The sequence below is a fragment of the Oryctolagus cuniculus genome, chromosome 8 (assembly GCF_051225735.1).
Source record: "Oryctolagus cuniculus isolate XC-2025 breed Fujian yellow rabbit chromosome 8, ASM5122573v1, whole genome shotgun sequence".
NCBI classification, from domain to species: domain Eukaryota; kingdom Metazoa; phylum Chordata; class Mammalia; order Lagomorpha; family Leporidae; genus Oryctolagus; species Oryctolagus cuniculus.
In genome coordinates this window covers 142,564,667-142,588,063 of record NC_142874.1, presented here as the reverse complement: position 1 = coordinate 142,588,063, position 23,397 = coordinate 142,564,667, and the positions used below count along the sequence as shown (strand labels likewise).

The 23,397-nt window shown below is 45.8% G+C and overlaps 2 protein-coding genes across 2 annotated transcripts; both read right to left on the bottom strand.

The window, feature by feature from the left end:
• Nucleotides 1–8,854: 8,854 nt before the first annotated feature.
• Nucleotides 8,855–11,348, bottom strand: LOC149125222 (protein FAM90A16-like). Its single transcript, XM_089301812.1, has 4 exons — nt 11,243–11,348; nt 10,050–10,228; nt 9,396–9,589; nt 8,855–8,999 (listed from the first exon to the last, which is right to left on the bottom strand). The coding sequence occupies exons 2-4, from the start codon at nt 10,167–10,169 to the stop codon at nt 8,855–8,857; spliced, it is 459 nt and encodes a 152-aa protein (XP_089157938.1). The 5' UTR covers nt 10,170–10,228; nt 11,243–11,348.
• Nucleotides 11,349–15,223: 3,875 nt separating this feature from the next.
• Nucleotides 15,224–22,526, bottom strand: LOC138843345 (protein FAM90A23-like). Its single transcript, XM_070047153.2, has 6 exons — nt 22,403–22,526; nt 21,241–21,419; nt 20,587–20,780; nt 20,082–20,190; nt 17,379–17,444; nt 15,224–16,174 (listed from the first exon to the last, which is right to left on the bottom strand). Exons 2-6 carry the CDS (start codon nt 21,358–21,360, stop codon nt 15,224–15,226), a joined length of 1,440 nt encoding a protein of 479 aa, XP_069903254.2. The 5' UTR covers nt 21,361–21,419; nt 22,403–22,526.
• Nucleotides 22,527–23,397: the final 871 nt, after the last annotated feature.

The window sequence follows — 23,397 nt, the reverse complement described above, 5'->3', positions numbered from 1 at the left end:
CAGTCACTGTCCTCAGAGGAGGAGGAGATCTGAAGGGACTCATAGAGGAGTCTCAGTGGAGATTTCACACAGGGTTTCTCTGTCTTCTTGGGGACAGGAGGGTCCAGAGGAGTTGGAGTTGGCTTCCCATGGGGCTGAGGCGAGGGGGTAGTCATGAACCTGCAGCTCCACCAGTTATTGCCTAATGCACTGAATACCATTCTGAGGGACGCGCCTGGGACACAGCTAGGAGCTGGGTGATGGGAGGTAGTGGAGCCCTGCACAGTTTTCTCGGGAACTCTGTTTTTTGGTGGCTGCAGGTCAGTGTCGAGCTCTGGAGCTGGTGAACTCTGTGACACAGGAAGTGACACTTTTCTTCCTTGGCCTCTTGTAGTTGGCAGCTCCTGCAGACTTCGGGGAGTCTCATGCTTAGGTGACTGAGTGGTCCTCTGTAGGTTTTGTAAGGGGCTCAGTCTTGGTCTCTTGGCTGGATTCCAGGAGGAATGATGGGGCATCTTGAGGGATCTCTTGCCTGGAGGCCCATTGCTGGGTTTGGATTGGGGACCCATTCTCAGAGCCTCAGACTGTTTACTGGGCTGTGGCTCCTCATGTGAAAATCTGGCTTGTGTCTGACACCTGGAGCTTCCGTCTAAGTCCTGTGTTCTGGAGGCCTTCTTGGGGATTTTGAAAGCAGACAAATTAGGCCTGTGGTCTGTCTGCTTCACATTGAAGGTGCGGTGCTGGCCAAGTTGCTTCACTGCAGGTGGGCTGGGCTCAGGGGTATTCACCTCCTCACCTTCCTTTTGGCTGGATCTTGAGAAGTGACTCAGTTCAGGTGCTTTTAGGAGAGGTGAAGAGCTACTGGGTTTCAGGGCAGATTTCTGGATGGCTATCTGACTTGTGAGGTCAGGATGCAAGACCCTTGTTTCTTGGGCTCTGTTGAGAGGCATAGGCCCACTTGGCTGCTGTACGAAAAGACAAACACAAACAATAAGGTTAGGATTTTCTTACCACAGGGTAAATGTGAAAACAGAGGAAGTAAAATTAGTGAACACAGCGCAATAATTGAGTCCCATTATAATGACAAACAGCCATTTGAATGAGGACTGTCCACCTGCCCTTGTGATAATCAGAAATAAAGAAATGACACAATCAATGAGAAACCTCTGGGATGCCACCAGTTCATGGAACTATGGAACATGACTCTATATCTGTTTTGATGCAAACATGTTAAGTTACTGCACAATATTTCCAAACTCATCATTCCACTTTATTGAAGACGCCCTCATCATTTTGTGTCAGCTACAAAGGATAGTTTTTCAGATGTAAAAATGGAGGATGAAGGAGATGCACTGAGCTTTGGAGAAATGGTGAAGAGAATTGTGTAGGAGGAAGTGCACCCTTGGCAGAGAATTGGAGAGCAAGCCTTCCAGGAAGCCCCATGGGTAGCCCTGGGTGCTGAGTGCTGATCCACAGCCCGAGAGCTTGGAGAGCTGGAAGTGTAGAGGGCCAAAGATGGAAGCATTTTTGAGATGGGGGAGAGAAGAAGGGCTGCAGCGATCCGTGGGGATAGAGCTGGAAAGGGAGAATGGCGTAGGTCCAGACTGGAGCCCAGACTGGGGGCTAGTGGTTGCTAGTGGTCACCTGTGGTGCCAGGGCAGTGGAGAACCAGAGCCAATTCAAATGAATCTAGCCAAATCCCAACCAAGATCTAGCTGAGAAAGGACGGGTGCCCTTCTAAAGGAGGGCAAGACTATGGAAGCTAGCAGGTGCACACAAAACAGCTCACTGAGACGGGGCACCTGAACGCAGTGCTGGCAGCGGGGGCAGGCAGGCTTCAAAGAGTGACTCTAGTGTGCTGGTGTGAGCCAGATCTTCTAGCAGAGGGAGCATCCCGGCGCACCCCATGCCCCCTACCACACCCCCGACCCAGAGCTCGGCTGGGCAGTGACTGGGCAGGTGTGAATGGTGCTTGAGCCAGCAACGCTCTCTGACCCAGTGACTGTGGGAGTCCTAGGTGCTGAGACCTTGGGGCCTCAGTGTCTACAGGAAAAGGTGTAGGGCGTGGCTGGCTATTGAGTTCTCACACACCCAACTATGGTGTTTCCCTGGAAACTCACCCCATCCTAGACTATTGACAAGAGCCCCTGGCCACACCCACCACGCACCTCCTGGTCTTCACCCAAAGGCCTGACATTCCACAGAGCCAGAGAAGCATAGCCATGAAGATCTAGCTGAACAGTAGAACAAACGAAATATCCATTCCACAAATGCCAAGAAAAATGAGAGCCAAAATTCAAGAGATAAGAATAAGGAAGTCATCATGACAGCCCCAAGAGGAACACAATGACATTTCAGTATGAGATTACCAAGATGAAGAGATCAAAGAAGTGACAGAAAGGGAAGTTAGAAAGTTAATCAGAGGATTACTCAAAAAAAAAAAAAAAATCAAAAGAAATTCCACACAGTAAAGACAATGATACATGAATGACATGATTGAAAATATTTACCAGGAATTTGAAAATTTAAAGTGAAATCAAAACAAAATTTTAGAAATAGAGAATCCAATGGATGAAATTAAAAATGCAGTGGAAGGCCTACACAGCAGACTTGCTGAAGCAAACGAAAAAATATTCGACCTAGAAGACCAGTTTTGGAAATCTTACAGTCAGAAAAGCAAAGATGAAGAAAGTAGGCAGTTACAAACAGTGTTGGAGATCTATGGGATACTATCAATGCACCCAACATATTGGGTCTTAAGATTTCCGGAAGGAGTGGAGAGGCAGAAGGGAATAGAAACTTATTTAGGGAAATAATTACACAATACTTCCCCAATGTGGAGGAAGAAGTGCATGTTTAAGTAGAGGAAGCACATGGAACTCCTAAGAGATAGGACCAGAAAAGATCTTCACCATGACACATTGTAGTCAGACTTTCCACAGTGAAACATGAGGAAAAGTTTCTAAACGGTGCTGGAGAGAAACATCAGATTGCTTTCAGAGGCTTGCCAATGAGCCTCACAGCTGACTTCTCATGAGAAACCCTGCAGGCTAGTTGGGAGTGGTGAGACGTAGTCCAAGTCTTAAAAGGCAAAAACTGTCAACCCAGAATATGTGCCCTGCAAAGCTTGCATTTATGAATGAAGGTGACAAAAAGACCTTGCATAGCAATCAGACATTGAAAGAATTTGTCGATGCTCATCCAGCCTTACAAAAGAAGATGCTTAAAGATGTACTTAGACAGAAACTAGAAAGCTGGGCATCATTATGAAAGCAAGAGGAGGCAGAAAACCCACCAGTGGAAGAACAAAGGAAATCCACAGTAAACCATAGGAGGATTTAAGGGAAAATGGCAGGGCCAAGTCAATCCTTCTCAATAGTCACCTTGAATGGACATGGCTCCCATTCTCCAGTTTAACAAAAGGACCCCTTTATTTGCTGCTCGAACAAAACACATCTGAACAGCAAAGATACACACAGACTAAAAGTGGAAGGATCGACAAAGATTGTCCACGGGAACAGAAACCAAAAATGTGCTGGTGTTACTATCCTAATATCAGACATAATCGGGTTTAACATAAAAACTGTTAAAAGAGATGAAGAAGGGCACCAGGTAATGATTTGATGAAGGGATCATTCCAACAGGAAGAAGTGACTATACGAAATATATATGCACCCGAGGACAGGGCTCCTGACTATTTAAACATGTGAATAGACCTACATGGAGACATACATTCATTCAAGAATAGGGGACTTTAACAGCCCTCTTTCATCAATGGACAGATCAAGCAGCCAGAAAATTAGCCAGGCAACAACCGAGTTGATTGAGGATATAGATACAATGGACCTACAGATATCTACAGAACACTTCATCCCACAGTGACGGCATGCACCTTGTCCTGATCAGTGCGCGGAATGTTCTTAGAATAGAGCATATGCCTGGGATTTCAACAGCTCAACATTTATTCATGGCACAATAATATATAGCTTATTTTGGTGCAAAACTTTAAATGTGTGCAGAATATTTTTGAAAATCACACTTCTATGTAATCAAACACATCCTCATAATTTTGTGTCACACAAAATAAGTTTTCAAAATAATGTTTCCTGTGAAGTTGAGCAAAGCTTTATTAGTACATCAAAGTAATGCAGATTTTTTCTTTCTTTTCTTTTTTTTTTTTGTTTTTGACAGAGTTAGACAGTGGGAGAGAGAGAGAGAGAGAGAGAGAGAGAGAGAGAGAGAGAGAAAGGTCTCCCTTCTGTTGGTTCACCCCCCAAGTGGCCACGACAGCTAGCGCAGTGTGCCGATCCAAGGCCAGCAGGCAGGTGCTTCCTCCTGGTCTCCCCTGCGGGTGCATTGCCCAAGCACTTGGGCCATCCTCCACTGCCTTCCCGGGCCACAGCAGAGAGCTGGACTGGAAGAGGAGCAACCGGGACAGAACAGGCACCCCAACCGGGACTAGCCCGGAGTACCGGCGCAGCAGGTGGAGGATTAGCCTAGTGAGCTGCCGCGCCGGCCAGTAATGCATGTTTGAAGGCTCTTTACTATCTGATGAGTTTTCATGGACAATAAGGGAAAATTAATCCATTTACAGATGCAATCACCTACATGTATGAATCTATGTTTTGGGGCACACTGATTCCAAATGTACCATTGGAATCTCCCTCAAGCATATGGTCTCCAAGCAGGCAATTAATTGTAGAATGCTTTTTGTAAACAAAAACATTGAATTCATGCTCTCCGAATTAGTATGGAGTTAACATGGAAAAAGTAAAACTTTGAAAAAAATGAAATTACAAATGGCATCTCCAAAGTAAGGAAATGACAGTCAACTAGACTTCATTTAAGTTTTAATTAATTCCTCACACAGAAGGGGCCATGAGAGTCAAGAAAACCAAGGCTATCCTAGAGAAGCAGAGCGTGGGCAGCCAGGAAACTCACACTCAGATCCTCCCAGGACTCGGTCACGTCCTTCCAGCTGTGCTGCTGCCTTCCTTGGAGGTTCCTGGGAAGTTTCTGGAGGACAGCCTTGCTTTGCAGCTTGTCTTGCCTGCAGAAAAACATAGAAGGTTTACTGGTGTTCATTTCCTTACCACCACCACCTCCAATCACACTGAACAGCACCATGGGCTACACTGATCTGAACTTCTCTTCCAGTCAAGGCTTTCCCCTAAATGCAGATTGCCCTGCCAATTGTCCACTGCCTACTTTCTAGTAGGTTTCACTGCTTCTCTGCCTGTCATGATCAAATTCCAAGATGTACCCTGCTCCTACAACTTAGTGCTTTGTCAGAAATAGGCAGAGCTCCATGGTCTGGAGACCTGGATGAAGTGGGGGCTCTTTCTGTTACTCTGTAGGCTCTCCGTCACTGTTTAGAGGTGGGGATTCATCTCCTCTCTATGTTTCAGTGCCCAGAATGACTTTCAATGACTTTCACGTGACTCACCTTTGATTCTCTTCCTTCTGTAGCTCTGTCTTCCTCAATGGCCCTGGGTTCACGGGATGCTGCCGTTTCTGAGGCACCAGGTTCTCCTTGTTTGGGCCCATGGGCTGCAGAGTCAGGGTCCCATCTGAGCACTTGATGGGGCACCTCCTGCTGTGTGTCATGTGACCAAAGGCCCCACAGTTTTTGCACTTGACCTAGGAGTAGTAAAGATATTTGTTAGTTGGATCAGCAGAATGCACAGGTTTACTGTATCACAGGTCAGTTGAATAACCTATTTTCAATTCTTACTTTAATGTTCACTTGGAGTACAAACCTAGATGTGGATCTCAAAACTTGTGAAACATTTCAGAAGCTTTGTAGTGCCAAAGCCTGTATTATGGAGGGATGTTAGACTGTAGGACAGGAGATTCCACAGAAGAAGATAATGAACCAGGTTTCAGTGAAAGTACATGGTTAGCTATATCACTTAATGGGACATCAGGTCTCCCGAAGATGTCGAATGGCACAGAGACCTACTGAGGATGTCTCAGGTCAGGATAAGATAGGATGGAAATGATCACGTAAGTCACAGAGGCAGAATCGTCCATGTCCCTATCCAGTCTGTGTGCATGAAGAAGGATCCTTGAGTCCCTCCAGATCCCAACCTCTGCGTACCCTGGGATTCTCCTCCTCTGGTGGGGGCACCCTCAGGCCTGCTGGTCCCCTCCGTTGCTTTCTCATGTTCTGAGAAAGGCCTGACATTCCACAGAGCCAGAGAAGCATAGCCATGAAGATCTAACTGAACAGTAGAACAAAGGAAGTATCCATTCCACAAATGCCAAGAAAAATGAGAGCCAAAATTCAAGAGACAAGAATAAGGAAGTCATTATGACAGCCCCAAGAGGAACACAATGACATTTCAGTATGAGATTACCAAGATGAAGAGATCAAAGAAGTGACAGAAAGGGAAGTTAGAAAGTTAATCAGAGGATTACTCAAAAAAAAAAAATAAATCCAACACTAAAGACAATGATACATGAATGACATGATTGAAAATATTTACCAGGAATTTGAAAATTTAAAGTGAAATCAAAATGAAATTTTAGAAATAGAGAATCCAATGGATGAAATTAAAAATGCAGTGGAAGGCCTACACAGCAGACTTGCTGATGCAAACGAAAAAATATTCGACCTAGAAGACCAGTTTTTGGAAATCTTACAGTCAGAAAAACAAAGATGAAGAAAGTAGGCCGTTAGAAACAGTGTTGGAGATCTATGGGATACTATCTATCCACCCAACATTTGGGTCTTAAGATTTCCTGAAGGAGTGGAGAGGCAGAAGGGAATAGAAACTTATTTAGGGAAATAATTACCGAATACTTCCCCAATGTGGAGAAAGAAGTGCATGTTTAAGTAGAGGAAGCACATGGAACTCCTAAGAGATAGGACCAGAAAAGATCTTCAGCATGACACATTTTAGTCAGACTATCCACAGTGAAACATAGAGAAAAGTTTCTAAACTGTGCTGGAGAGAAAATCAGATTGCTTTCAGAGGCTTGCCAATGAGCCTCACAGCTGACTTCTCATCAGAAACCCTGCAGGCTAGATGGGAGTGGTGAGACGTAGTCCAAGTCTTAAAAGGCAAAAACTGTCAACCCAGAATATGTGCCCTGCAAAGCTTGCATTTATGAATGAAGGTGACAAAAAGACCTTGCATAGCAATCAGACATCGAAAGAATTTGTCGACGCTCATCCAGCCTTACAAAAGACGATGCTTAAATATGTACTATAGACAGAAACTAGAAAGCTGGGCATCATTATGAAAGCAAGAGGAGGCAGAAAACCCACCAGTGGAAGAACAAAGGAAATCCACAGTAAACCATAGGAGGATTTAAGGGAAAATGGCAGGGCCAAGTCAATCCTTCTCAATAGTCACCTTGAATGGACATGGCTCCCATTCTCCAGTTTAACAAAAGGACCCCTTTATTTGCAGCTGGAACAAAACACATCTGAACAGCAAAGATACACACAGACTAAAAGTGGAAGAATCGACAAAGATTGTCCATGGGAACAGAAACCAAAAATGTGCTGGTGTTACTATCCTAATATCAGACATAATCGGGTTTAACATAAAAACTGTTAAAAGAGATGAAGAAGGGCACCAGGCAATGATTTGATGAAGGGATCATTCCAACAGGAAGAAGTGACTATACTAAATGCATATGCACCCGAGGACAGGGATCCTGACTATTTAAACATGTGAATAGACCTACATGGAGACATACATTCATTCAAGAATAGGGGACTTTAACAGCCCTCTTTCATCGATGGACAGATCAAGCAGCCAGAAAATTAGCCAGGCAACAACCGAGTTGATTGAGGATATAGATACAATGGACCTACAGATATCTACAGAACACTTCATCCCACAGTGACGGCATGCACCTTGTCCTGATCAGTGTGCGGAATGTTCTTAGAATAGAGCATATGCCTGGGATTTCAACAGCTCAACATTTATTCAGGGCACAATAATATAGAGCTTATTTTGGTGCAAAACTTTAAATGTTTGCAGAATATTTTTGAAAATCACACTTCTATGTAATCAAACACATCCTCATAATTTTGTGTCACACAAAATAATATGTTTTCAAAATAATGTTTCCTGTGAAGTTGAGCAAAGCTTTATTAGTACATCAAAGTAATGCAGATTTTTTTCTTTCTTTTCTTGTTTCTTTTGACAGGCAGAGTTAGACAGTGGGAGAGAGAGAGAGAGAGAGAGAGAATGAGAGAGAAAGGTCTCCCTTCTGTTGGTTCACCCCCCAACTGGCCACGACAGCTAGCGCAGTGTGCTGATCCGAGGCCAGCAGGCAGGTGCTTCCTTCTGGTCTCCCCTGCGGGTGCATTGCCCAAGCACTTGGGCCATCCTCCACTGCCTTCCCGGGCCACAGCAGAGAGCTGGACTGCAAGAGGAGCAACCGGGACAGAACAGGCACCCCAACCGGGACTAGCCCGGAGTACCGGCGCAGCAGGTGGAGGATTAGCCTAGTGAGCTGCCGCGCCGGCCAGTAATGCATGTTTGAAGGCTCTTTACTATCTGATGAGTTTTCATGGACAATAAGGGAAAATTAATCCATTTACAGAAGCAATCACCTACATGTATGAATCTATGTTTTGGTGCAGACTGATTCCAAATGTACAATTGGAATCTCCCTCAATCATATGGTCTCCAAGCAGGCAATTAATTGTAGAATGCTTTTTTAAACAAAAACATTGAATTCATGCTCTCCGAATTAGTATGGAGTTAACATGGAAAAAGTAAAAATTTGAAAAAAATGAAATTACAAATGGCATCTCCAAAGAAAGGAAATGACAGTCAACTAGACTTCATCAAAGTTTTAATTAATTCCTCACACAGAAGGGGCCATGAGAGTCAAGAAAACCAAGGCTATCCTAGAGAAGCAGAGCGTGGGCAGCCAGGAAACTCACACTCAGATCCTCCCAGGACTCGGTCACGTCCTTCCAGCTGTGCTGCTGCCTTCCTTGGAGGTTCCTGGGAAGTTTCTGGAGGACAGCCTTGCTTTGCAGCTTGTCTTGCCTGCAGAAAAACATAGAAGGTTTACTGGTGTTCATTTCCTGTCCACCACTACCTCCAATCACACTGAACAGCACCATGGGCTACACTGATCTGAACTTCTCTTCCAGTCAAGGCTTTCCCCTAAATGCAGATTGCCCTGCCAATTGTGCACTGCCTACTTTCTAGTAGGTTTCACTGCTTCTCTGCCTGTCATGATCAAATTCCAAGATGTACCCTGCTCCTACAACTTAGTGCTTTGTCAGAAATAGGCAGAGCTCCATGGTCTGGAGACCTGGATGAAGTGGGGGCTCTTTCTGTTACTCTGTAGGCTCTCAGTCACTGTTTAGAGGTGGGGATTCATCTGCTCTCTATGTTTCAGTGCCCAGAATGACTTTCAATGACTTTCACGTGACTCACCTTTGATTCTCTTCCTTCTGTAGCTCTGTCTTCCTCAATGGCCCTGGGTTCACGGGATGCTGCTGTTTCTGAGGCACCAGGTTCTCCTTGTTTGGGCCCATGGGCTGCAGAGTCAGGGTCCCATCCGAGCACTTGATGGGGCACCTCCTGCTGTGTGCCATGTGACCAAAGGCCCCACAGTTTTTGCACTTGACCTGGGAGTAGTAAAGATATTTGTTAGTTGGATCAGCAGAATGCACAGGTTTACAGTATCACAGGTCAGTTGAATAACCTATTTTCAATTCTTACTTTAATGTTCACTTGGAGTACAAACCTAGACTTGGATCTCAAAACTTGTGAAACATTTCAGAAGTATTGTAGTGCCAAAGCCTGTATTATGGAGGGATGTTAGACTGTAGGACAGGAGATTCCACAGGAGAAGATAATGAACCAGGTTTCAGTGAACGTGCATTGTTAGCTATATCACTTAATGGGACATCAGGTCTCCCGAAGACGTCGAATGGCAGAGAGACCTACTGAGGATGTCTCAGGTCAGGATAACACAGGATGGAAATGATCACTTAGGTCACAGTGGTAGAATCGTCCATGTCCCTATCCAGTCTGTGTGCATGAAGAAGGATCCTTGAGTCCCTCCAGATCCCAACCTCTGCGTACCCTGGGATTCTCCTCCTCTGGTGGGGGCACCCTCAGGCCTGCTGGTCCCCTCTGTTGCTTTCTCATGTTCTGAGATTGATGGACTCCGTGGGTCAGAAGTTCTGGAGAGTGCTCTGCCATTCACCCGTCCACGTGGGAGCTTTGGAGGTCAGTTTTCCTCAGCCATTGATTTCTGTGTCCTGAGTGCAAGAAAAATAAATTTTGAAATGATACACAAGGAGAATTCCCTTTAGAACCTCCTTTGACCGGGTCGAGGTATGTGTGTGTGTGGCCAGAAAGTGTAGTTTTCTAAGAAATTTTTGAACACCGTTAATATTTCAACATTCATTGACCACGACACACCCTATTCCGTGACTGTTTTTCTCACTGTCTGTTGAATTCTTTCCTTATGGAGGGTGAATCCCATCTGAATTAAGTAACATGAAAATAGATGATGGTAAAAGTTAAAGAAAGGAAAATAAAGGAAAAGAGGAGTGAGCTTGGTGGTGTAGGCAGGAGGGATGCCAGGGTGGGAGGTATCCCTGTGCTCTTGGATGTGTATATATGAATTATACAAAGTGTTTCACCTAAGAAAATAGAAAGCTAGTCAATTACCATAACTAACATTCACTACCGTAAACAAAGTAGGCTACTGGAGTATATTAGCCTTAGAATTTGGAATTTCAGGTAATCAATATTATTTGGAATGATATGATTTATTTTATTTCAATTTTCTTTTTTGACAGGCAGAGTGGACAGTGAGAATAAGAGACAGAAAGGTCATCCTTTTTTGTTTGGTTCACCCCCAATGGCAGCTGCAGCTGGGGAGCTGCAGCCGGCACACCATGCTGATCTGAAGGCAGGAGCCAGGAGCGTGCTCCTGGTCTCCCAACGGGTGCAGGGGCCCAGACACTTGGGCCATCCTCCACTGCCTTTCTGGGCCACAGCAGAGAGCTGGACTGGAAGAGGAGTAACCAGGACAGAATCCGGTGCCTGACCGGGACTAGAACCCCGGGTGCCGGTGTCCCAGGCGGAGTATTAGCCTAGGGAGCCGGGGCGCTGGCCCGGATGATGCATTTTATCCTCCTCTGTACTAAAAAATGAAGGGAAGAATCTGTTCCAAACAACTAATGCCTTAACCCCAGGTGTCACTTATGCTGCATTTTATTTTTCTTGAGTGATACCCGTAGAACAAAGTCTGAAAAGAAACCCACCTGCACTCCAGCTGTGCTTCTCCTGTCTGTCTGCAGGGACTCAGGTGGGTAGATGCTGCAGAAAGAACACTGGAGAGAAGGAGGCTCCTGGGACAACAGAAGTAAGGAAGTGAGGGAGGAGGGATTCCAGGCTGGCTTTTATCCGGCCCCTAGGAGGCAGGGTCACACCCATCATCCAATCAGATGTTCACTAATCCAGTCAGACTTGATGGGCTTACCTCTGGGAACAATGCCCTCTCCGTTGTTTCCCGATTAATTAGTTGCCTTCAGAATATTTCTACTTGGTAATAAGAACCAAACCTTTGCATTTAAACATCACTCTGCACTGTGCCATTTCCCACTCTGTTCAGTTGCCTCCTTCATCCATGAGGAAAGGAGGTGCTGCCGTTCTGGAACAGTCCCTGGCAGCGGGTGATCTCACTCCAAAGGTGGCCCTCAGGTTCTGCTTCCAAGTGGAAGGGTGCACCAAAGACTGTCTACTGCAGCAGACCGTGCTATGAGTTAAGGAGCCCGAGAAGTCTTTGGATTTCTGTATTAGAAATCTCAGGAACGGGCACTGAGCTTAGGCACAGAAGAAGATCCTGGCTCTAGGCTTTGGATCCGCCAAGCTCCAGCCATTGTGGCCACTTGGGGAGTGAATGGGCAGTGTGTGTGTGTTTGTGTGTGTGTGTGTGTGTGTGTGTAAATTGCTGAGATGTTACTTAGTACAGAGTTAGTCTTCTGTGTACAAAGTTAATTGAAAATAGGTCTTTTTTTTTTTCATTTGACAGATAGACAGTGAGAGACAGAGAGAAGGTCTTCCTTCTGTTGGTTCACTCCCCAAATGGCTGCTACGGTTGGTGCAGTGCTGATCCAAAGCCAGGAGCCAGGTGCTTCTTCCTGGTCTCCCATTGTGGGTGCAGGGGCCCAAACACTTGAGCCATCCTCCACTGCCCTCCTGAGCCACAGCAGAGAGTTGGACTGCAAGAGGAGCAACTGGGACAAGAACCTGGGCCCCTATGGGGTGCCAGAGCCGCAGGCAAAGGATGAACCAAGTGAGCTGTGGCACTGTCCCCAAAGTAGGTCTTAATGTGATATCAGACAGGAGAGGGGAGATGTAGGAGGAGAAGGGGAGGAAGTGTGGGCAGTACGGCGGATATAGTGGGAAGAATCACTCTACTCCTAACGTTGTACTTAAGAAATTTGTATTCATTACATAAAAGGTTTCTTTAGGGAATAAATCAATAGTTTTAAAACTAAAAAACATAAAGCATGCCTCTATAAGGATTTACAAAAAAAAAAAACAAACAACTATTTTCAGCCATCAGTCTTTCCAGCATTCTTCTTTGTTTTCCTTTGAGAAATGCATGGCACATATGAGCACATCATGGCAACCAAGTTCCACAGTAGGCAGATTCAGCCTTCTCCTAACAACTGCATATTTCTCCAGGTGTTGTAATAAAGCAGTTAAGTCCCTGAGGCTTAGGGAATGAGACCACACCCTAAGTCCCCTCCTTAATCCCCTTAAAGGGCTAGCAGTTGATTGGTGGAACTTGTACTGGGTGAAGGGTGGGGTGGGCAGTGTGGACTATAAAGGATGGGTGAGAGGACAGAGGTGATCATTAGCTGACAAATCTCATCCAGAGACTGATCTTGTCCTCCAGAAAAGGACACTGTTGGCATAGAAACATGGCATTAAAACCAGATGCCTTTGAGGTTCTAGGACAGCATTAGACCATCGGAACCTCAAAAGATATGGGGCCCCTTTGTTGCCATGGGAAGACTGAGGCTGCCATGGAATGCAGGGAGACTCCCACTCACCTCCACCACCTAAACCATTTGAGCCCTTGAGAAAGTCTGCAGACATCTGCTGCAGGCCTGTGTCACCTCCTGCAGGCCAGACTGACTGTGGATGCCCTGCCTCCCAAATAAACAAGCAGAGCTACTGGGCAGAGGTAAAGGAACCCAGATCTCAGGCTACACTCACGTGTGAACTCCAGAAAATGTCACCTTATTAGTTGATTCTTAAGAGACTGAGAGAAAAACAGAATTAGTTTTGAAGTCTTTATTTATTTATTTGAAAGGAATACAGAGAGAGAGAATGTGTCTTGCAGTCTTCCATTCATCATGTCTGTGTTCTCACTAGGAGGTGGGTTCTCAGTTCTCCTGGACAAGGTCAGCCTGCTGCACCCTAAGCCTGCCTTGGGATCTTCCAGACCCCGATGCTCTCTTACCCCACGAATAACTAGAGACACCAAGACTAGAACAGACGGCCACAATGGCTGCAGCATGGCAGGCCGTAGCTTCAATTCCTGTATCATGAAGCCAGACAGCAAAGGGGTTTGTAGTCTAACTCTTCTGCAATCTTAGAGACCTCTGCCCTGATCTCTCATTTCCATAAGCTCTTGCCATACAGGAAGTAGCCTTGATGAAATATAATATACATTATCTATCTATCTATCTATCTATCTATCTATCTATGTGTGTGTGTGTTTGTCCACGTGTGTGTGTAGTGTCTAATGGGGGTGTCAGCACCACGGCACACTGGGTAACTTGCAGCCTGCAGTGCTGGCATTCCATATGGACTCCGGTTTGAATCCTGGGGGCTCCACTAACAATGCAGCTCTCTTCTATGGCATGGGAAAGCAGTAGAAGATGGCTTACGTCCTTGGGCCCCTGCACCGGCATGGGAGACCTGGAAGAAGCTCTGGCTCCTGGCTTTGGATAGGCACAGCTCCCCTGTTGTGGCCAATTTGGGAGTGATCCAGTGGATGGAAGACCTCTCCCTCTTTCTCTCTCTCTCTGTGTAACTCTGACTTTCAAGTTAATACATAAATCTTAGAAAAAGAGTTTCATGAGGGTAAACATGATTGTGCTAAGCAGATTTTTAACACATGGGTGATTCTAGAGTAGGGCAAAATCAGTTTCATTCTACAGGGAGGACTTACCCTACATTCACGTTCATGAAATATTCCCCGACATGGGTACATTTTAAGACACACCTGTGATTGCAGTGGAGCTGGTCTTTGCTTGAGATCCTGTATTTCATTTTCTATGTTACAATTTATGTCTTTGAGAGGCTCAAGGAAGGGAGATACAGATAGAGACCTGCCATCCCCTGGCTCACTTCACCAATGACCTCAATTTCCAGGAGATGGGTCCCAACCAGATCTCCTCCACAGGTGCTGGGAGACTGATTATTTGAGGGATCCTGGAAGTCTCCCGGGGTCAGCATTAGCGGAAGGCTGCAGTCAGTGGGGAAACATTGGTATCAAAGCGAATATGTGACGTGAGCATCTTAACTCTTCAACTCAATCCTAGAGCAAATGCCCAAGCCTAAGGTTCTGTATTTTACAAAAGTGATAGATAGATGTGGTCAAGGTCTTCAAGTGCCAGTAATAAACCGTGGTAAATAAAAAGAGTTATAAAGTGTTTACCCTGCTAAGTGAAGACTGGACACGGCATTTCCTATTTGACATCACTCTAATGATGGCAAAATTGCTTTTGTCAATACATGTCCATGTGGCAATACAATAACTGAGAAATACAAGGTCACGAGGACGATCAGCTGAAGGATTTCCTCTGACACCCGACCAGACAGAGGCCCTGCTCTCAGGGCTGACATTGCCTCAAAGATGCAGACCCCAAAGAACAGCCAGAGGGTCTCAAAATACAGTTACCTGAACAACAAGTACTGATGAACTGTTTAGTATTTATATTACAATGTCACACCTAGTCCACCAAGTCAATCAATTCTATAAAATCCTTCACGTGAAAGGCCATTATTATCCAGTTAAATTCAGTAGGATTGAAGTAATCCAAAGAGGTACTATGTGTCTGCTCCCAGCATTCCCTCTGGCTGCCAGGGTGCTCTTGCTGGACATCTGAGGACATTCTGAGTACACTGGCACAGCCTGCTTCCTGAATGTTTCCCTTCCCCAGTACAACCACCAGCCACAAGTAACTGAGGAGACAGGTGGGCATTGCCCTTAAGTGGACGTCTCACTCCCAGTCACTGTCCTCAGAGGAGGAGGAGATCTGAAGGGACTCATAGAGGAGTCTCAGTGGAGATTTCACACAGGGTTTCTCTGTCTTCTTGGGGACAGGAGGGTCCAGAGGAGTTGGAGTTGGCTTCCCATGGGGCTGAGGCGAGGGAGTAGTCATGAACCTGCAGCTCCACCAGTTATTGCCTAATGCACTGAATACCATTTTGAGGGACGTGCCTGTGACACAGCTAGGAGCTGGGTGATGGGAGGTAGTGGAGCCCTGCACAGTTTTCTCGGGAACTCTGATTTTTGGTGGCTGCAGGTCAGTGTTGAGCTCTGGAGCTGGTGAACTCTGTGACACAGGAAGTGACGCTTTTCTTCCTTGGCCTCTTGTAGTTGGCAGCTCCTGCAGACTCTGGAGAGTCCCATGCTTAGGTGACTGAGTGGTCCTCTGCAGGTTTTGTAAGGGGCTCAGTCTTGGTCTCTTGGCTGGATTCCAGGAGGAATGATGGGGCATCTTGAGGGATCTCTTGCCTGGAGGCCCATTGCTGGGTTTGGTTTGGGGACCCATTCTCAGAGCCTCAGACTGTTTACTGGGCTGTGGCTCCTCATGTGAAAATCTGGCTTGTGTCTGACATCTGGAGCTTCCGTCTAAGTCCTGTGTTCTGGAGGCCTTCTTGGGAATTTTGAAAGCAGACAAATTAGGCCTGTGGTCTGTCTGCTTCACATTGAAGGTGCGGTGCTGGCCCAGTTGCTTCACTGCAGGTGGGCTGGGGTCAGGGGTATCCACCTCCTCACCTTCCTTTTCGCTGGATCTTGAGAAGTGACTCAGCTCAGGTGCTTTTAGGAGAGGTGAGGAGCTACTGGGTTTCAGGGCAGATTTCTGGATGGCTATCTGACTTGTGAGGTCAGGATGCAAGACCCTTGTTTCTTGGGCTGTGTTGAGAGGCATAGGCCCAGTTGGTTGCTGTACGAAAAGACAAACACAAACAATAAGGTTAGGATTTTCTTACCACAGGGTAAATGTGAAAACAGAGCCAGTAAAATTAGTGAACACAGCGCAATAATTGAGTCCCATTATAATGACAAACAGCCATTTGAATGAGGACTGTCCACCTGCCCTTGTGATAATCAGAAATTAAAAAATGACACAATCAATTAGAAACCTCTGGGATGCCACCAGTTCATGGAACTATGGAACATGACTCTATATCTGTTTTGATGCAAACATGTTAAGTTACTGCACAATATTTCCAAAATCATCATTCCACTTTATTGAAGACGCCCTCATCATTTTGTGTCACCTACAAAGGATAGTTTTTCAGATGTAAAAATGGAGGATGAAGGAGATGCACTGAGCTTGGGAGAAATGGTGAAGAGAATTGTGTAGGAGGAAGTGCACCCTTGGCAGAGAATTGGAGAGCAAACCTTCCAGGAAGTCCCATGGGAAGCCCTGGGTGCTGAGTGCTGATCCACAGCCTGAGAGCTTGGAGAGCTGGAAGTGTAGAGGGCCAAAGATGGAAGCATTTTTGAGATGGGGGAGAGAAGAAGGGCTGCAGTGATCCGTGGGTATAGAGCTGGAAAGGGAGAATGGCGTAGGTCCAGACTGGAGCCCAGACTGGGGGCTAGTGGTTGCTAGTGGTCACCTGTGGTGCCAGGGCAGTGGAGAAACAGAGCCAATTCGAATGAATCTAGCCAAATCGCAACCCAAGATCTAGCTGAGAAAGGACGGGTGCCATTCTAAAGGAGGGCAAGACTATGGAAGCTAGCAGGTGCACACAATACAGCTCACTGAGACGGGGCACCTGAACGCAGTGCTGGCAGCGGGGGCAGGCAGGCTTCAAACAGTGACTCTAGTGTGCTGGTGTGAGCCAGATCTTCTAGCAGAGGGAACATCCCGGCCCACCCCATTCCCCCTACCACACCCCTGACGCAGAGCTTGGCTGGGCAGTGACTGGGCAGGGGTGAATGTTCTTGAGGCAGCAACGCTCTCTGGACCCAGTGACTGTGGGAGTCCTAGGTGCTGAGACCTTGGGGCCTCAGTGTCTACAGGAAAAGGTGTAGGGCGTGGCTGGCTATTGAGTTCTCACACACCCAACTATGGTGTTTCCCTGGAAACTCACCCCATCCTAGACTATTGACAAGAGCCCCTGGCCACACCCACCACACACCTCCTGGTCTTTACGGAAAGGCCTGACATTCCACAGAGCCAGAGAAGCATAGCCATGAAGATCTAACTGAACAGTAGAACAAAGGAAATATCCATTCCACCAATGCCAAGAAAAATGAGAGCCAAAATTCAAGAGACAAGGATAAGGAAGTCATCATGACAGCCCCAAGAGGAACACAATGACATTTCAGTATGAGATTACCAAGATGAAGAGATCAAAGAAGTGACAGAAAGGGAAGTTAGAAAGTTAATCAGAGGATTACTCAAAAAAAAAAAAATCAAAAGAAAATCCACACACTAATGACAATGATACATGAATGACATGATTGAAAATATTTACCAGGAATTTGAAAATTTAAAGTGAAATCAAAACAAAATTTTAGAAATAGAGAATCCAATGGATCAAATGAAAAACGCAGTGGAAGACCTTCACTGCAGACTTGCTGATGCAAACGAAAAAATATTCGACCTAGAAGACCAGTTTTTGGAAATCTTACAGTCAGATAAACAAAGATGAAGAAAATAGGCTGTTAGAAACAATGTTAGAGATCTATGGGATACTATCTATCCACCCAACATATTGGGTCTTAAGATTTCCTGAAGGAGTGGAGAGGCAGAAGGGAATAGAAACTTATTTAGGGTAATAATTACCGAATACTTCCCCAATGTGGAGAAAGAAGTGGATGTTTAAGTAGAGGATTCACATAGAACTCCTAAGAGATAGGACCAGAAAATATCTTCACCATGACACATTGTAGTCAGACTATCCACAGTGAAACATGAAGAAAAGTTTCTAAACTGTGCTGGAGAGAAAATCAGATTGCTTTCAGAGGCTTGCCAATGAGCCTCACAGCTGACTTCTCATCAGAAACCCTGCAGGCTAGTTGGGAGTGGTGAGACGTAGTCCAAGTCTTAAAAGGCAAAAACTGTCAACCCAGAATATGTGCCCTGCAAAGCTTGCATTTATGAATGAAGATGACAAAAAGACCTTTCATAGCAACCAGACATCGAAAGAATTTGTCGATGCTCATCCAGCCTTACAAAAGAAGATGCTTAAAGATGTACTATAGACAGAAACTAGAAAGCTAGGCATCATTATGAAAGCAAGAGAAGGCAGAAAACCCACCAGTGGAAGAACAAAGGAAATCCACAGTAAACCATAGGAGGATTTAAGGGAAAATGGCAGGGCTAAGTCAATACGTCTCAATATTCACCTCCCATTCTCCAGTTTAACAAAAGGACCCCTTTATTTGCTGCTCGAACAAAACACATCTGAACAGCAAAGATACACACAGACTAAAAGTGGAAGGATCGACAAAGATTGTCCATGGGAACAGAAACCAAAAATGTGCTGGTGTTACTATCCTAATATCAGACATAATCGGGTTTAACATAAAAACTGTTAAAAGAGATGAAGAAGGGCACCAGGTAATGATTTGATGAAGGGATCATTCCAACAGGAAGAAGTGACTATACTAAATGTATATGCACCCGAGGACAGGGCTCCTGACTATTTAAACATGTGAATAGACCTACATGGAGACATACATTCATTCAAGAATAGGGGACTTTGACAGCCCTCTTTCATCGATGGACAGATCAACCAGCCAGATATCTGCAGAACACTTCATCCCACAGTGACGGCATGCACCTTGTCCTGTTCAGTGCACGGAATGTTCTTAGAATAGAGCATATGCCTGGGATTTCAACAGCTCAACATTTATTCATGGCACAATAATATATAGCTTATTTTGGTGCAAAACTTTAAATGTTTGCAGAATATTTTTGAAAATCACACTTCTATGTAATCAAACACATCCTCATAATTTTGTGTCACACAAAATAATATAAGTTTTCAAAATAATGTTTCCTGTGAAGTTGAGCAAAGCTTTATTAGTACATCAAAGTAATGCAGATTTTTTTCTTTCTTTTCTTGTTTCTTTTGACAGGCAGAGTTAGGCAGTGGCAGAGAGAGAGAGAGAGAGAGAGAGAGAGAGAGAGAGAGAGAAAGGTCTCCCTTCTGTTGGTTCACCCCCCAAGTGGTCACTACAGCTAGCGCACTGTGCCGATGCGAGGCCAGGAAGCAGGTGCTTCCTCCTGGTCTCCCCTGCAGGTGCATTGCCCAAGCACTTGGGCCATCCTCCGCTGCCTTCCCGGGCCACAGCAGAGAGCTGGACTGCAAGAGGAGCAACCGGGAGAGAACCGGCACCCCAACCGGGACTAGAACCCGGAATACTGGCGCCGCAGGTGGAGGATTAGCCTAGTGAGCCGTGGCGCCGGCCAGTAATGCAGGTTTGAAGGCTCTTTACTATCTGATGAGTTTTCATGGACAAGAAGGGAAAATTAATCCATTTACAGATGCAATCACCTACATGTATGAATCTATGTTTTGGGGCATACTGATTCCAAATGTACCATTGGAATCTCCCTCAAGATATGGTCTCCAAGCAGGCAATTAATTGTAGAATGCTTTTTTTAAACAAAAATATTGAATTCATGCTCTCCGAATTAGTATGGAGTTAACATGGAAAAAGTAAAACTTTGAAAAAAATGAAATTACAAATGGCATCTCCAAAGTAAGGAAATGATAGTCAACTAGACTTCATCAAAGTTTTAATTAATTCCTCACACAGAAGGGGCCATGAGAGTCAAGAAAACCAAGGCTATCCTAGAGAAGCAGAGCATGGGCAGCCAGGAAACTCACACTCAGATCCTCCCAGGACTCGGTCACGTCCTTCCAGCTGTGCTGCTGCCTCCCTTGGAGGTTGCTGGGAAGTTTCTGGAGGACAGCCTTACTTTGCAGCTTGTCTTGCCTGCAGAAAAACATAGAAGGTTTACTGGCATTCATTTCCTGTCCACCACTATCTCCAATCACACTGAACAGCACCATGGGCTACACTGATCTGAACTTCTCTTCCAGTCAAGGCTTTCCCCTAAATGCAGATTGCCCTGCCAATTGTCCACTGCCTACTTTCTAGTAGGTTTCACTGCTTCTCTGTCTGTCATGATCAAATTCCAAGATGTACCCTGCTCCTACAACTTAGTGCTTTGTCAGAAATAGGCAGAGCTCCATGGTCTGGAGACCTGGATGAAGTGGGGGCTCTTTCCGTTTCTCTGTAGGCTCTCAGTCACTGTTTAGAGGTGGGGATTCATCTCCTCTCTATGTTTCAGTGCCCAGAATGACTTTCAATGACTTTCACATGACTCACCTTTGATTCTCTTCCTTCTGTAGCTCTGTCTTCCTCAATGGCCCTGGGTTCACGGGATGCTGCCGTTTCTGAGGCACCAGGTTCTCCTTGTTTGGGCCCATGGGCTGCAGAGTCAGGGTCCCATCCGAGCACTTGATGGGGCACCTCCTGCTGTGTGTCATGTGACCAAAGGCCCCACAGTTTTTGCACTTGACCTGCGAGTAGTAAAGATATTTGTTAGTTGGATCAGCAGAATGTACAGGCTTACTGTATCACAGGTCAGTTGAATAACCTATTTTCAATTCTTACTTTAATGTTCACTTGGAGTACAAACCTAGACTTGGATCTCAAAACTTGTGAAACATTTCAGAAGTATTGTAGTGCCAAAGCCTGTATTATGGAGGGATGTTAGACTGTAGGACAGGAGATTCCACAGGAGAAGATAATGAACCAGGTTTCAGTGAAAGTGCATGGTTAGCTATATCACTTAATGGGACATCAGGTCTCCCGAAGACGTCGAATGGCAGAGAGACCTACTGAGGATGTCTCAGGTCAGGATAACACAGGATGGAAATGATCACTTAGGTCACAGTGGTAGAATCGTCCATGTCCCTATCCAGTCTGTGTGCATGAAGAAGGATCCTTGAGTCCCTCCAGATCCCAACCTCTGCGTACCCTGGGATTCTCCTCCTCTGGTGGGGGCACCCTCAGGCCTGCTGGTCCCCTCTGTTGCTTTCTCATGTTCTGAGATTGATGGACTCCGTGGGTCAGAAGTTCTGGAGAGTGCTCTGCCATTCACCCGTCCACGTGGGAGCTTTGGAGGTCAGTTTTCCTCAGCCATTGATTTCTGTGTCCTGAGTGCAAGAAAAATAAATTTTGAAATGATACACAAGGAGAATTCCCTTTAGAACCTCCTTTGACCGGGTCGAGGTATGTGTGTGTGTGGCCACACCGTTAATATTTCAATATTCATTGACCACGACACACCCTATTCCGTGACTGTTTTTCTCACTGTCTGTTGAATTCTTTCCTTATGGAGGGTGAATCCCATCTGAATAAAGTAACATGGAAATAGATGATGGTAAAAGTTAAAGAAAGGAAAATAAAGGAAAAGAGGAGTGAGCTTGGTGGTGTAGGCAGGAGGGATGCCAGGGTGGGAGGTATCCCTGTGCTCTTCGATGTGTATATATGAATTATACGAAGTGTTTCACCTAAGAAAATAGAAAGCTAGTCAATTACCATAACTAACATTCACTACCGTAAACAAAGCAGGCTACTGGAATGTATTAGCCTTAGAATTTGGAATTCAGGTAATAAATATTATTTGGAATGATATGATTATTTTATTTCAATTTTCTTTTTTGACAGGCAGAGTGGACAGTGAGATTGAGAGACAGAAAGGTCATCCTTTTTTGATTGGTTCACCCCCAATGTCAGCTGCAGCTGGGGAGCTGCAGCCGGCACACCATGCTGATCTGAAGCCAGGAGCCAGGAGCATGCTCCTGGTCTCCCATGCGGGTGCAGGGGCCCAGACACTTGGGCCATCCTCCACTGCCTTTCCGGGCCACAGCAGAGAGCTGGACTGGAAGAGGAGCAACCAGGACAGAATCCGGTGCCTGACCGGGATTAGAACCCCGGGTGCTGGTGCCACAGGTGGAGGATTAGCCTAGGGAGCCGGGGCGCTGGCGTGGATGATGCATTTTATCCTCCTCTGTACTAAAAAATGAAGGGAAGAATCTGTCCCAAACAACTAATGCCTTATACCCAGGTGTCACTTATGCTGCATTTTATTTTTCTTGAGTGATACCCGTAGAACAAATTCTGAAAAGAAACCCACCTGCACGCCAGCTGTGCTTCTCCTGTCTGTCTGCAGGGACTCAGGTGGGTGGATGCTGCAGAAAGAACACTGGAGAGAAGGAGGCTCCCAGGACAACAGAAGCAAGGCAGTGAGGGAGGAGGGATTCCAGGCTGGCTTTTATCTGGCCCCTAGGAGGCAGGGTCACACCCATCATCCAATCAGATGTTTACTAATCCAGTCAGACTTGATGGGCTTACCTCTGGGAACAATGCCCTCTCTGTTGTTTCCTGATTAATTAGTTGCCTTCAGAATATTTTGACTTCGTAATAAGAACCAAACCTTTGCATTTAAACTTCACTCTGCACTGTGCCATTTCCCGCTCTGTTCAGTTGCCTCCTTCATCCACGAGGAAAGGAGGTGCTGCCGTTCTGGAACTGTCCCTGGCAGCGGGTGATCTCACTCCAAAGGTGGCCCTCAGGTTCTGCTTCCAAGTGGAAGGGTGCACCAAAGACTGTCTACTGCAGCAGACCGTGCTATGAGTTAAGGAGCCCGAGAAGTCTTTGGATTTCTGTATTAGAAATCTCAGGAACGGGCACTGTGCTTAGGCTCAGAAGGAGATCCAGGCTCTAGGCTTTGGATCCGCCAAGCTCCAGCCATTGTGGCCACTTGGGGAGTGAACGGGCAGTTTGTGTGTGTGTGTTTGTGTGTGTGTGTGTGTGTACATGCAAATTGTTGAGATGCTTACTTAGTACAGAGTTAGTCTTCTGTGTACAAAGTTAATTGAAAATAGGTCTTTTTTTTTTTTTTTTCATTTGACAGTTAGACAGTGAGAGACAGAGAGAAAGGTCTTCCTTCCGTTGGTTCACTCCCCAAATGGCTGCTACGGTTGGTGCAGTGCTGATCCAAAGCCAGGATCCAGGTGCTTCTTCCTGGTCTCCCATTGTGGGTGCAGGGGCCCAAACACTTGGGCCATCCTCCACTGCCCTCCTGAGCCACAGCAGAGAGTTGGACTGCAAGAGGAGCAACTGGGACTA

Coding starts and splice junctions, on each gene's coding strand:
- LOC138843345 (XM_070047153.2), bottom strand. CDS start 21,360: ATGGCAGAGCACTCTCCAGAACTTCTGACCCACGGAGTCCATCAATCT. Junction 20,781..21,240: donor CAGAGGAGGAGAATCCCAGG/GTACGCAGAGGT, acceptor TACTACTCGCAG/GTCAAGTGCAAAAACTGTGG. Junction 20,191..20,586: donor CAGAAGGAAGAGAATCAAAG/GTGAGTCATGTG, acceptor GTTTTTCTGCAG/GCAAGACAAGCTGCAAAGTA.
- LOC149125222 (XM_089301812.1), bottom strand. CDS start 10,169: ATGGCAGAGCACTCTCCAGAACTTCTGACCCACGGAGTCCATCAATCT. Junction 9,590..10,049: donor CAGAGGAGGAGAATCCCAGG/GTACGCAGAGGT, acceptor TACTACTCCCAG/GTCAAGTGCAAAAACTGTGG. Junction 9,000..9,395: donor CAGAAGGAAGAGAATCAAAG/GTGAGTCACGTG, acceptor GTTTTTCTGCAG/GCAAGACAAGCTGCAAAGCA.